General features: G+C 50.9%; 1 protein-coding gene across 1 annotated transcript in view; it reads left to right on the top strand.

Moving 5' to 3' along the window:
- Window positions 1-13,177, top strand: part of LOC116950543 (transient receptor potential cation channel subfamily V member 5-like) — a 40,404-nt gene extending 27,227 nt beyond the window's left edge. The window contains exons 10-15 of the mRNA XM_032968409.2: window positions 1,444-1,520; window positions 2,550-2,715; window positions 4,627-4,693; window positions 8,212-8,480; window positions 9,705-9,811; window positions 10,398-13,177. Of these exons, the coding sequence (XP_032824300.1) occupies window positions 1,444-1,520; window positions 2,550-2,715; window positions 4,627-4,693; window positions 8,212-8,480; window positions 9,705-9,811; window positions 10,398-10,716 (1,005 nt within the window). The 3' untranslated portion in view covers window positions 10,717-13,177. The remainder of the gene's footprint in view (window positions 1-1,443; window positions 1,521-2,549; window positions 2,716-4,626; window positions 4,694-8,211; window positions 8,481-9,704; window positions 9,812-10,397) is intronic.
- The last annotated feature ends 1,751 nt before the right edge of the window (window positions 13,178-14,928 follow it).

Below are 14,928 nucleotides of genomic sequence, written 5' to 3'. Positions count from 1 at the left end.
CTCATTCCGCGGCTTATTCTTGTTTTTTGCTGGCCACGGTGATCGCTCTCTCCCGTAGACCCACGCGCATGCCGCCAGTCAGACCCTGCTTGCGTGGACGGCCATTGCGCCGAGTGACAACCCCTGACACGAGAACACTTCAGATAAAGGCGCAGCTGGGCTTGATCCCGGGGGGAGGGTGAAGTGGGAGGCGTGCATCTATCCCAGCATCCATTGTAATTTTTTTCATAAGCTTGCTGCCATCATTAGCCACGTCCTCTCACCCTGCAACCCCCCCCCCACGCCACCCAGAAAAAAAGCCTCTCTCCACTTTGGCCGACTCCACAATCGCGGCGGCGGAACGGGGGTTCGCGTGTATATGTCTCTCCGCGCGTGGAATCGACCGGCACGTGAACTGTAAACAACTACAACAAAAAAGCATGAACCGACTGCTTTTGTCGTTGTTGCAAGCGAAAAAAACCGACCTCCGTCTCTCTGCCAACAGTGACGGAGAGACAGCCAACGCAGCTGCCCACGATAGCCCCCCCCTAGCCCCCCCCCTCCTTTTTACTTCCCTTAATTTCCGGACCGAACTGTTGCCTTACACCGATGACATCTCTCGCCGGCTCAGATGCTGCACGAATTGCATAAAGAAATGTGGCTTATCTCGCGATTTCTATGCATAATTTACACACGAGAGTATACACAGGGTTTTGCATATCTACATCGTACATCTACGGTTCACAAAACAACAAAACAAAGATCCCCCTTATAGTCTGTAACAGACTGTTGAGGTAAGTGCTGTTAGCGAGCACCTATGAAGGGGGTGGGTGGCCAGCACCACGCCCAGCCGCCTTTGTCTCCCCAGTCGCGATGTTTTTACGCACCGCACCAGGTACTCATTTGAGGCTGAGTCGACATAGGGGAGGCCCATGACCGGTTCAGATAATCGTCACCGGTGTTGGCCGTGAGCGGTAATCGAACTCGGGTTGCCGGGTTTGCACTAACCATTGCGAAGTATGGTTCATATACACACACACAAGCATCAATGCAGGCCCATGTCATATCGAGTGTATTTTAAAGCTTTACAACTCAGGTTGAAAACATTTAGAGCGCAGCTCTCTTGTCCATCCGTCTGTAACAGGAGAGTCACCATAACTCTCGTGAAAATGTCAATGAACCTGCAGTGTAAAGTTTCATTGCTTTGAGGAACTTATAGCCAGTTCAATGCCGGCTCAGTTGAATGAATGGTTGCCGCATGTATAAATACATATATAAATAAAAACCAGCCTTGACAGCTAACCTGTCAGCTGACATGCTGTCAATGAGATACTTCAGAGGAGTGAACGCATGTTGCCGCGTTGGTACGACATCCGTGGGCAGGTGTGTGATTTTTTCCCCCCCAAACTTGTGTTTTTTTTATGAACTGTTATGGCTGTGCGTGTTTCCTGTCCCCTCACTTAGATCCCGGACATGATCCGTATCGGGTTCTCGCGCTACTTCGGAAACATTGTGACCGGAGGGCCTTTCCACATCATCATGTGAGACCCCCCCCCCCGGCACCTTCACGCGTCTCACACTCACACAAAAGACACGCATAAAATCCCGTGGGGGGAGAGGGGGCGATGGCCCTCCGGTGCATTTCAACCCCCCTCATCCCCTCCCGCCCTTTGCACTTTTCTGCCCCTCGAGCGGCCCGCGTTGCTGTGACACGGCAGATTTGTTTTTCATTTGGGCGTGAGTCGCCGGACACGAGACCGGCGCTGGACAAATTTTCGCAGAGGTCTTCTTCGGACGCCGTCGGCGGGAGATTTAAAAACAAAACTGCATTCGTTTTCATTCTCGGAGGCGGCCCACAAATGCAGCCTTCGCTCTCCCGGAATCAATTCCAAGCGGAGGAGGCAGTGCCAGTGCAAAACCGCCTCTTGGGATGGCGTCGTGTTCACGCTCAACCTGCTCTCGGCCACCAGCCGGCATGCAGACTGGGTCACACGTCTGCAGCGCGACGTCTCCTTCCGCGCTCGCGCCACGAGCGCCGCGCTGTGCGCAGGCACCTGCCACCCCCGCCTCCCCGCCGACCGCGTAGAGAAGCCGGTTTTGTAGACAGGGGGCTCCAAGTGGTGAGCTGGAATATGAGGGACTGTGCGGAGTACGTGAAGATGGCACCTAGGAATGAGTGGAGAAGTTTGACAAAGGCGGCAGACACCCCCCACGGCAGTGGGCAAATACGTGAGAGGGAATATCACGAGGGAAATATCACGTCACCATCACGTCACCATCAAGTCACTATCAATCTAGAGTTAATACGTACTCTATCTACGTATGTTAAACTTCTTTCGCGCCGTACGTAGCCAACCGCGCTGAATCAGAGTTGCGGGCAACGGGGGGTGGGGGGAGGACGACAAATGAAACTCACGAAAAGCGGTTCTAAGGAAATTCGTTTTCAAATGGCAACAGGGAATGGGCGGGCTCGACAGTCTATTGGGTGGCACCCACAAGCTGTGCGTCGCGGTGTTGTACCGCCGCCACCGCTGCTCCGTGACGACGGTGGTGCCGCGTGGACCCCCCAGGGTGTGCTACGCGTGCCTCGTGGGACTGCTCTTCGTCATGAGGCTCTCGGGCGCCCAGGGGGAGTCCGTGCCCATGTCGCTGGCGCTGGTGCTCGGCTGGTGCTACACGCTGTTCTTCGCTCGCGGGATCGAGATGCTGGGCTCGTTCACCGTCATGATACAGAAGGTGCGACGTGAATCCCCGACGGGATGTGCCAATATTCCGCTTGCTCGCTTTGTGCATTTAATCAGAATCAGAGCTATGAAGCTTTTTTTCACCGATGTCCAATAGCAGAGGTGGGGAAACTATTCAACACTGAAGGCTGAATCGGACTTTCAAATATCTTTGGCAGTCGATATATTAGCAAAGATAAACATCCCCCGTATGGCCTTTCACAGACTGTTGGAGAAAGTGCTGTTAGCGAACACCTATGAAGGCCAGCACGGTACACGAGGGGGTGGGTGGCCAGCACCACACCCGGCCATCCTTGTCTCCCTAGTGGCCATGTTTACACACCACACCAGGTACTCAAATGAGGCTGAGTTGACCTAGGAGAGGCCCAGGACCGGCTCAGATAATCGTCACTGGTGTTGGCCTTGAGCGGGAATCGAACTCGGGTCGCTACATTACACAGAGACCTCAGTCACTTCTGTCACTCCAAGAGAGAGAGGCCTTTTGCAGCGACAGAAGTGGCCAAGCTTGTGGAATGTATGAAATTAATTCACAGGCTTAATCATGAACGTGGGCTGAAGGTTTCCGACCCCTGATTTTCAAGGCACAAATCAAAACAAACTTGTTGATTGGGTTAATTTGTATGTTTTTGTTGCATATAAATAATAACAGTGTATGTTGAACGTATTTCGCACCGTACGTAGCCAACCGTTCCAATCGAAGGACAGGAAAGCCCTCGGTGAGTCTTCAGACCTTCTTCGGGGTTGCTGCGTTCAAAAGTCGCGTTTGGCCAATCCCATTTATGGGCGGTCGATTTGAATGATTATAATCGGTAGCGGTTCCGGTAACGGCACCACAAATGTATTCCACGTAACTTCTCAAGCCGTACGTTGCCAACGAGCCCTGTGTCATCGTCCGCCATAGCCAGAGGCCGGCAGCCTGCGGCTCCGGAGCCACGGACGGCTCATTAAGGGGCTTGCCGTGCGGCTCTTTGAAATTCGAAAATAAAAATTGGCTGCTCGTCTTCTTTTGATTGTCGACCCCTGACCATGGGAGTCCAGTTTACCACGGGAATCCAGTTTACCATGGGAGTCCAGTTTACCACGGGAGTCCAGTTTACCATGGGAGTCCAGTTTTCCATGGGAGTCCAGTTCACCATGGGAGTCCAGTTTACAATGGGAGTCCAGTTTACCATGGGAGTCCAGTTTACCATGGGCAGTGGTCGGCAACCTGCGGCTCACTAAGGACTGTTTAATTTAACACCACTACCTTCTCATGTTCGCCGCGTGCATTGGGGCTCTTCAAATATTGGGGGGGGGGGGGGGGGTTATCGAATTTAAAAAAATGGCTCTTATTGTTACGTTTAGGTTGCCGAGCCCTGCCCATAAGGCAAGGCACTTTGGCAGGTGGGGGTAGTGACCGGTCACTTGACCACTTTGGCCTGCAAAAGCCCAATTGGTGGCCATGAGAAAAATATGAATGACATAATCACAGGAGGTCTCCGGTTTCACGACGGTCCACGTTTCAAGGCGTTTGTATAATGCCACCGAGGATCAATTTACGACTCAGAAACTTGACTCACGACGCATCATCCGACAACGACTCCGAACTCATTCGAACGGATTCGGCTCTGGTTTCGGATGTGTTCTGGTGTTGAGCTTTTGTTATTCGTGAGTGTTTTTTCCTGTGGATTTTCTCCCCCTAAACCCTCTTGAATACGTTTTGACAGTTGCCTATGGGGAAAATATGGTCCCATGTATGACGGATCCGACTTTGGATTTACGATGATTTGGTCTGTTGGCCATAATCTTCAAAGTATATATTTTTAACAAACTTCTCACTCATGCCGGAAAGTTTGACTTCATTTCTACAATCAGTGAAGGATTCCGCATGTGTGTGTGTGTGTCGCTACCCCCTCTCGTACAGATGCTATTCGGGGACGTGTTCCGGGTGTGCTGGCTCATGTTCATGGTGCTTATGGGCTTCACCTGCGGTAAAGACGTCGTCTTTAACTCTCTTGGGAGACCTCACGGGCGACACAGCCACGGAAATAAAAACCTAGCCCCAGCCCAGACCAAGTTAATGAGGAGAAAATAAGAATAGGTTTTACTCTTTCTGGCAATCAAACAGGTGTCAGGATGTTCAAACACCATCAAGTCTGCATGCACCACACAGACTTGTGGTGAACATGCAGACAAACATGATCTAATAATAATGTATGCATTTTTCTATTCTTGGGTCTTTCGGTAAAGCCACGTAGATAGATCAAACAATAAAAAATGTTAAATAATAACAATATCACGACATTTCGATCGCAACACAAGCAATCGTCATCAGGTAAGAAATATCGCAGGAGAGCTGCTGAGAATATATGGTGGGAGCGCTGCTAAAGTAAGGAGTTATAAAGGTGTGCGATGGGTGTAGCCCAAGGGTCAGTGGGAGGGGCTATAGATGAAATTTGCATGTTAATGTAAGATCGGGTAAATCTTGACAAACGAAGCTGTGGGGGTGGCCATTGTATTGTGAGAGATTAGCATGTCAATGTAAGAAACTTGCTTGTAAATGTAAGCTCGGAGAGAGCTCGGAAGGAGCCATTGCCACATGGAGGTGGACAAGGATGGCAAGCCTCCATTCACTAATGCAGCTAACGGTGGCTGTGGTAGTGAATGTAACTCAGAGAGTCGAAAATAACTGCTAACATAGGTAGGTCGGGAGGGAACATCACAGCCAGTTATGACCTAAACTGGTTAATAACGTCCTTCAAATGATTGCTCAGTTTGTACCCATCTTCTCGGTTGAAATTGTGTCTGTATATATAGATGGCTTCATGCACGAATCATTGCTGATAGCCAGTGGGCTTGCAGAGTACCCTCGTCTTGGAAAAATAAATGTCGTGTCTGCCCACAGCGTTAAAATAATGATCAGCCACGGCTGAGGTATTGATCCTACCGTGTTTCAGATCTGCCTTATGTTCATGAACCCGGTCCGAGACATGTTGCTTAGTTTCCACAATTTAATAGCTGCCGCAGACACAGCTTAGTTTGTAGACACCGGGGTATTGCATGTCAGGGATCACATTCTTCACAGATGGGATCAGATCACGAATTCTATGTACTTTTTTTGAATCGTACCCGGATCTTGTGTTTGCTCATGATTTTGAAAATCTTTTTGGTGACCCCTACTATGTATGGCAAGGTGATGGTTTTGATTGGGTTCTCAGATGGTTCTTTCCCAACGGTTGGGGTGATAGATTTACGGATTGTGTAGTCTGAATACCCATTCTTCTTGAGGGCTTGGTGTACATGGTCCAGTTCACTGGCTAGGTGGTGATGGTCGGAAATACACCGAGCTCTATGGTGTAGAGTTTTGATGAGGGAATTCTTCTGGGATAGATGGTGGTGGGAGTCAGGTTTTAGGTAGGCACCCATATGGGTGGCTTTCCTGTAGACAGTGTCCCATTGAGCCATCTGGTCTCTTTTCGATTAAAACATCCAAGAATGGTAACTTGCCATCCTTTTCCACTTCCATGGTGAATTTGATGGCTGGGTGTATGGAATTGATGTGGTTTAAGAATTGGTCCAGAGCTGGTAGGCCATGTGGCCAGATGACGAACGTGTCATCTATGTATCTCTTCCACAAGAAAGGACGTAGGGTGGATGCCTGGATGGCATCTGTCTCAAATTTCTCCATGAAAACATTGGCTACAACTGGAGACAAGGGAGAACCCATTGGGGTGCCTTCAACTTGTTTGTAGAATGTTCCATTGCAGGTGAAGTAAGTGTTGTTGAGGCAGTGTCTCACCAGGGCCAGTACATCAGCATTCAGTCCTTGTTGTACCAAATCTTCAATTATTGCAATGGTGTAAGCCACAGGAACTTTGGTAAACAAAGATACCACATCGAAACTGACAAGCAAATCACCTGGAGATAGTGAGATGTCTTTAATTGAAGATATCAAGTGAGCTGAGTTAAGTACAGTTGAGGCGGTCTTACCAGTGAATGGTTGCAAGGTCTCAGACAGAAATCGGGCCAGTTTGTAGCTAATGGTGGAGATGATAGGACAAAGCGGTGTACAACTTCTTTATGGATTTTTGGCAAGCCATAAAATCTGGGTGGTCTAGCAGCAGAGGGTTTTAAGGAAAGCCGCTTGTTTGGTTCGATTAAAGATGTCGAATCAATGATGATGATGTTGGTTTTCGTAACCAGGCAGTTGGTAGGATCTCTATTGAATTTGGTATAGCTGCCATCATTAAGTAGGTCTTGAATTTTGTTATTGTATGTGGTTTTGTCCATGATGACAGTGGCATTGCCCTTGTCGGCTGAGAGGATGACGATGTCATCTCTCCTTTTTTTAGTTGATAAAGCTCAAGGGGATCATCCTTGCTGATGTTGCTAACAGGTGTCTTCACGTTTTTGAGGATTGCAGCCATTTCCGATCTTGCCACGTCTGCAGGAATGTGTCCCAAACCCTTTATGTATGCATTGTCTTTGAAACCGATTTCCCTACACCAGAAACAGCCTTCTTTAGGGCCTAAGTCTCGCCAGCGGTGTTTAGACCGGAGGACAACGCCAAAAGGCAAACAGCACAAAGACAATGCAAGTATCGGCATGTGCTTAGAGCTCGGGACAATCAAAGTTATATCTGTGGGAGCTTTTCTGGGTTTTTTTTCCCCTCGAGTCCACCTCGAGTTCTCCTTCGTGCCACCAATCAAACTTGTTGTGTGAACGGCCTCTCTACTTTCTGATCCTTTTGCGCGTGAGCGCAAAGATCACCGAGTGGAATGCATTGGCCTCCGAAGGGCTTTCGTGTAACCCCCACAAACCCAGCGAAGTATGCGTCTTTGTACCTTTTGTTTAATCTAAAGTTTTCCTGCTGACTTAGCTTTATCCTACGGTCTCATTTTCTTAGCTTGTGTAGATGCTCCCAGGAGCCTTCTCAGCAAGTTAATTTCTGCTCCCAGTATATTTCTTCCAATCGAACTCAGCCACAAATGAGTACCTGGTGTGGTGCGTAAACATCGCCACTCGGGAAACAAAGGCGGTCGGGTGTGGTGCTGGCCACCCACCCCCTCGTGTGTCAAAGTACCGGCCTTCATAGGTGCTTGCTAACAGCACTTTCCCCAACAGTCTGTTAAGGCTTTACGGGGGATATTTGTCTTGTCTTTATCTTGAATTTATATACATAGAATAGAACTACCATCACCAATGCCTCATGGATGCAGATTTTAGTTGGCCTTGAGATTCCCTTCACTTTGCAGATTTAGTTTTTTTGTGTCGGTAGCCTTGGGATTTTGTTCCTGTTGGGAGTGTCAATACGAACCGGCACTACAATGCATACTTCTCCGTGACGAGTCAGAGCATGCCGTGTGTGTGTGTGTGCAATTTTCATCTATTTGCGAAAATCAAAACAGAGGGCCTCCATTCACGTCTCTGACAAACCACACAAAAGTGTGACATCGTGCTATGCCACCCTCTCCCTGCCTGACACCCCCTCACCCCCTTGTCCCCACAGCATTCCACCTGACCTTTCAGACGATGAATCCTGATAATTGGCCACAGTGGCAGAGCTTCGTCAGCGTGTGGTTCACCATGTTCCAGCTCTTTCTCGGCCTGCTCGACATTCCAATCAACTACGAGCTCAACACGCCCGAGATCATCAAAATCCTTTACGTCTTCTACATGATTTTTGCCTTTCTGCTCATGATCAACCTGCTCATCGCGTCCATGGGAGACACCCACTGGCGAGTGGCACAGGAGCGCGACGAGCTGTGGCGCACGCAGGTCAAACACGCGCGCGCCCACGCGTCCACACACACACGCGTCCACACAAACACGCGGTGCACGCGCACGCACGTGGAAAATACAAAGGTCCCCCCCATTATAGCTACATTCTGATGGGAAAGTGCTGTTGGCGAGCACAGGTAAAAGGTATTGGTGGAGCGTGAAAGGGCGGCGCGCAGCCCCGCGCACAGTCGAATTTTGCCTGCCCAGTACGGAGATTTCTGAACTTCCCACCAGGTATGCATTCGAGGCTCAGTTTATCTCGAGGAGGGCCATAAATAGTTCAGATAATCGCCACTGATGTTTGACGTGGCCAGGGACCGAACTCAGGCGGTTGGGTTCGTAGCACAGTGTGTGAACCACTTGTACCGCCACTCCACCACAAGCTGCGTTTAACACGCACACACACACACGTGTGCATACGCCTCAACAGCCTGCACAATATAACAAACACAATTTACAACGCGTGTATATTTCGCAAATCGTGCGCATTGTTCAATCGAGAACTCAGGAGGCATGGAGCGAGCCTGAACAGCTGAGCCTGTATAAGTGAAAGTCTTGAACTGCTGCTTGAATATGGGGCGCCACGGTGGCGAGATATTAACTACCTCGCCTGGTATACATGAGGTCATGGTTTTAGATCCCGACCCTAACGCCTGCTTTATATTTAGAGCTTGCATGTTCTACCGGTGGTCACGTGGATATTTCTCCAGGTGCTCCGGTGTTTCCCTCCACATTTAGAAACACGCGTTGAAAGTATGTGGCTGCTATAAATGTCCACGCGATGAGCCACTTTCGTTGAGCTGTCATTTGTGATGGCCAGGTCGCTTCTGAAAAAGAGCTACACAGCTCAGTGGGGCCTTACCTGGTAAAATATAAAACATTTAAAGTTTGTTACGTTTAGGATGACGGTGCTTGGATACTACACATGTGCAGTAGTGGGAGAGGGTTCCAGACAGCTGCCGGTGCAGCTACGGAGAGACTCCGCTCAGCCTGGTTCTGGGTGTGATGAGCAGATTGTTACACGTGCTCCATAGGGCCGTGGTCTTCGGAGTGAGAAGGGTGGAGTGGTATGGGGGGGGGGACCTTGAAATAGAGCTCATATGGGGGAATGAGCTTTGGGTGTAAGGTATGCAGAGGGGATTTTCATTGGCTGTGCTTGCTCTCCCATCCGGAGCATTGGCTCATGTAAGGTTTTTGTTTTTGGTACGACAATGACAACAGGTGGCGGCCAGCACGATCCTGCTGGAGAGGCGAATGCCTCGCGCTCTGTGGCCCCGAATCGGCTGGTTTGGAGGAGGCTACGACCTGGATAAGCGCTGGTTCCTCAGGTGCGACACCCTCACCCCTCACCGGGTCCACCACACTGCCGCACATCGACGGCACCCACGCACACGCAATTTTGACCCGTACAATGAAATTTTTTGCCGTTTGCTGCTCCGTCCCAAATCGACTCCGACTACGATCCGCGGCTCGCGGCGACTTGCCGCTGCGACCGCCGCATGTAAACCTCGCGCGCGATACGGCCGGCGCGGTTTCGGGGGTCTCCGGCCCAAAGGCCTAGAACACCGCTACCGAGCTCACGTTCCAGATCCATCGCCGAGTCTGAGCCAATTCTGCAACGGACTCAAAACGGCGCTGTTGTTTCAGAGAGCCTACTTCAATGTGCGATCGATGCACATTCGCGATGGACTGGACTAGTCATAATAGTGCGCAATGACCAATGTTCTCACATACTTCCGTGTCACGCCAAGTGCCGCGGCTGCTTCGTTCCGCGAAGTCTTTTTCGCACAAGTGCCATGGAGAGGAGCGTACGCGAAGAGCCAAAGCAAAGCTGCCGTGGACCTTCACCGGCCCGCGGCAGACGCGCGAATCTGGCTCCGTGGCGGAGCTAACCGGTGTGTTGTCCGTTCACAGGATAGAAGAATGCAGCGACAACGCCATGCACAACATCAAGAGCTACACGAACCGCAAGCCAAAATCGAAGCCAAAGGGCGGCAAAGGCGCCGCGGAGGCGGAGGGGCCCGAGGAGGAGTACGGGAGCGACAACTACACGTACACCCCCGCCAAGCAGGAGCCGCAGCAGCTGCAGCTGCTGATGGTGCCGCCCTCCATCTTCGCCGGCCGCTCGTCAGGCCGCGGCTGGCAGATCCTGCGAGAAACCGTGTTCCGCAACCGGCGCTCAAACTCGCAGACGTCGCAGGACCAGGCCCCCGAGGTCGTCTACCAGATCTGAATGCGGCGGCGCCGAACCCAGCGGCACGCCGCCACAGCTTCGACGCAGGAGGGGGCTTTGTTCTTGTTTCTTCTCTTGACTTGGCAGATCTGTGGGTTCCAGTTTTGTGCCAAGGGTAATGACGTGCGAGGCAATCGCACCGATTTTAAAACAAAAAAAAGCAATCCCACACTTGTAGTGCAAGGCGACGATTTCGACCGGATGGCTTTGGACCAATTCGATGGCCACTTCTAATTGAAATACCGTAGCTACTATTGTTCAATAAAGTATGACCCTTCCTGAGTTCAGCTACAATTGTTAAAGTATTTCAGGCACGAGCCCCCCCCCCTCGCCGCCCCCCCCCTCCTTGCTGATCACAAAACAAAGCAAGCGACTTCCAGAATCAGCATCAGAATCTGTATTTATACTGAAAAAATCCGATGAGCTCTAAAGCTCTTTTTCCATAGACGTTCAGTAGAGGCGGGTAACTTCTGTGCCACGCGGTGCGGTGTAACCGCTGGGGGCCACGAGGCAGCGGAGCCTCGCGCGGCGACGTCACTCGGCGTTGACGGCGTTCAAGCAAAACGCCGGTCACGCTTAGCCCGTAGGATCGCTCGCTTGCTCGTACGCAGGCAATGAATTTGGCGCCTGCTGCATCCAACCAGCACCTCTTTTGCAATCGCCACTGAGTGTTCTCAAAAACTCTTCCGGCCAACGATCATGGAGCGAGGCGGTTGGAGCAGTTATTGGCGCATCTCGCCATCTAAACCCGACAACAAACCTGACAAAGCTCGCAAAGTTCGATTGCCAGCCGTGGCTAATGTCAGTTGGTGGGTGGAATATCTGAACCCGGTCCTGAGCATCACCCCCCCCACCACCGACCAGAATGGTGAAGCATGGTCAAAAAACCCCTCGTGAGTGATGCATTATGGGGGGGGGGAGGCCTTGAGCCAGCGGTGGATAGAAAATGATTGTACAATGTAATGTCACTTTATTAAATGGTGAAATGCCGACTTTTGTAACCAGGAACAAGAGGCTGTCTCTGCAATGGAGGCAGCTCGACGACTTAAGGGGCGATGTAAACTCTCTAATGGGTTTGACAAGCCCCTCTGACGTTCCAGTGTTGTCGCTGCCAAGTGCAGGAGCATTGAGGTTTGGCCTGGCAGATGAAAGGCCTACAAATACATTCCTGCAATTCAAGAAAAATCCTGAATCAATGTGAAATGAACTCGTCTGTACTGTGGGGCCCTGTCTGTACTGCGGGCCGCTGTCTCTACTGTGGGTCCCTGTCTGTACTGCGGGGCCCCGTCTGTACTGCGGGGCCCTGTCTGTACTGTGGGGGCCCTATCTGTACTGCGGGGCGGTGTCTCTGCTGTGGGTCCCTGTCTGTACTGCGGGGCCCCGTCTCTACTGTGGGTCCCTGTCTGTACTGCGGGGCCCTGTCTGTACTGCGGGGCCCTGTCTCTACTGTGGGGCCCCGTCTGTACTGCGGGGCCCCGTCTGTACTGGGGGGCCCCGTCTCTACTGTGGGGCCCCGTCTCTACTGCGGGGTCCCTGTCTGTACTGCGGGGCCCTGTCTCTACTGCGGGGCCCTGTCTCTACTGCGGGGCCCCGTCTGTACTGCGGGGCCCTGTCTGTACTGCGGGGCCCCGTCTCTACTGCGGGGCCCTGTCTGTACTGCGGGGCCCCGTCTCTACTGCGGGGCCCTGTCTCTACTGTGGGTCCCTGTCTATACTGCGGGGCCCTGTCTGTACTGCGGGGCCCTGTCTGTACTGCGGGGCGCTGTCTCTACTGTGGGTCTCTGTCTGTACTGCGGGGCCCCGTCTCTACTGCGGGGCCCTGTCTGTACTGTGGGGCCTTGCTTCTACTGCGGGGCCCTGTCTCTGGTGCGGTGCCATGTCTGTACTGCAGGGCCCCGTCTGTACTGCGGGGCCATGTCTGTATTGTGGGGCCCTGTCTCTACTGCGGGGCCCTGTCTGTACTGCGGGGCCCTGTCTGTACTGCGGGGCCCCGTCTCTACTGTGGGGCCCTGTCTCTACTGCGGGGCCCCGTCTGTACTGCGGGGCCCCGTCTGTACTGTGGGGCCATGTCTCTACTGTGGGGCCCCGTCTGTACTGCGGGGCCCTGTCTGTACTGCGGGGCCCCGTCTCTACTGTGGGGCCCTGTCTCTACTGCGGGGCCATGTCTGTACTGCGGGGCCCTGTCTCTACTGCGGGGCCCTGTCTGTACTGTGATTACAAACAACCTATTGCAATTAAAGGTAGGCCCTTTAATCAATGCTGTGATCCACATTACACACATCTATAGCCTGTGAGCACGATAGAGAAAATACATGTGTAAGATTGAGATTTCCATGATGTGTTGTATACTATATCCACGTGCTATCCATGGTGCTGTCCTGACAAGTGTGTTTGTCGAGTTGCACATACACACGCTGTGTGCCTGACATCTTTAGGAAAAAAATAAAGTTGTTTTAAAAAGGCCCCCGAGTGAGTCCTTGGCTTCAACTTCACGGGTATCAGGTGGTGGCGAGATGATATCTCGAGATGTCATCTGGTACGCTGGAGGGCGTGAGTTCCATCCCGACTCCGACAAGTCCGCGTGTGTCTTCTCTCTCTCACCGTGGTAGTCACGTTGATTTTTGTTGCCGATAAATACAAAAAATGTGATAAAAAGTGTTGTCCATAATGGAGGTTTTTGGGTTAGATCGCGTAAATATAAATGTGTCGTTAAACCCGCCACCACCCGACACAGCCAATTAGTAAGTTTTGTCACGTAAAGAAAACATGCCAATGTGCTATTAACGAATTGCCACGCTCGTTTTGTTTACTAATTGACCGTGTCGGGTGGTGGAGGGTTAAACGACGCATTTATATGTACGCAATGTAACCCAAAAAGCTCCTATGGATAATATTTGTGGCGAAAGCCTACGTGTTAAATTTTAAAAACACGTGTTATTGTGTACGTACATAGAATGGTTGTGTAGACACAGAATGTTTTGTGTTTTTACGACTCTTAAAGTAATAGAGTCGTGAGTTAAAAGCAGCTAATGGTAGAAGCTCGTATCAGCAGGATTACATCAACATTTTCACAAACACGGTTATTTCACAACCTGGATACGCTGCTCAAAGATAACCCACAGTTAATTATATTTGGCTTCCCATAAAGTTGCACTTATTTTTTTATCAGACTGAAAATCTGCTTATATTCCAAGCACGTGACTTTCAAACATTGGTCAACGCCACCCACTGCAACTCCTTTAACTGTCCGACAACAGCACGAAATGACGGCGACGTCACCGCAGCGCTTGTGCCAGGTTAGGTGCGCTTTGAGGCCACGTGAAGCGTCAAAGGCTCGCTCGAGAGGTCATAGGGCAGACCAAGGTGTCGTGGACTAGCTGGCCAGAGATGACTAGCAGAGATGACTGCAACGCCTGTGCTCCCCACCGTGTCAACTCGCTGCGTTTTTTGCCGCCAGGCCAAATTGTCAGCCACAGTGCCACTCGCACCCCATCACCCACTCCCATGCCCCCATTTAATTTTGCCCTTTAAACATTGAACCACATTCCAGCGATTCTACGATGACCACGACCTCTCTCAATCACAAGCCATCCAGCCGAGTTCCGACGACTGGCTATATGAATGAATGATGCCGTAAAACACTTCCTGAATTAATAACACCGTAAAATATCCGTGAAATTTCAGTCCCCTCCAAAAGAGCCATATGTCCACGGCACGTTTTGTAAAAAAAAAATTCCAAAAGCGTTTAAGATATCAGTGCAATGATTATAAAATAATGTATCCATTAAACTGTGGTGACGTTTTTCGGTTGGATTTTTTTTGTTCTGGCTCAAAGATCATTTAGGGTCATATGTCGATATTCGTCAAACCCATGAGGGGGTCCATTGCTTCTTTCAGAATGAGCACTTTCTCGACTGCATGAAGGACACAAATTAAATGACAAAAACACGAAGACGCCCAGGATCGGCGGGACCTGGACCGGTTCTTTGAATGAAATCTTGAATTGCCACGCCAAAACGACGGCGATGACGAGTCTGTGCAGAAAATCTCAGCTCGTTCGGCTGCGTAGAACCGAAGATATTCGTCAACGATTTGACAGTATATAAACAGACAACAGGGCAGTGTGTAAAAATTACTGGTATATAGAAAGCGGTGTGACTGACTCACAGTGAGACGTGTACATCGCTGGGTGAAGGCCTCTACATACCATGTG

Source organism: Petromyzon marinus, chromosome 39, assembly GCF_048934315.1.
Source record: "Petromyzon marinus isolate PM22_M1 ecotype Great Lakes invasive population chromosome 39, UKy_Petmar_22M1.pri1.0, whole genome shotgun sequence".
Taxonomy (NCBI): domain Eukaryota; kingdom Metazoa; phylum Chordata; class Hyperoartia; order Petromyzontiformes; family Petromyzontidae; genus Petromyzon; species Petromyzon marinus.
The sequence above is the reverse complement of the archived record's forward strand: the minus strand, read 5'-3'. Positions and strand labels throughout refer to the sequence as shown.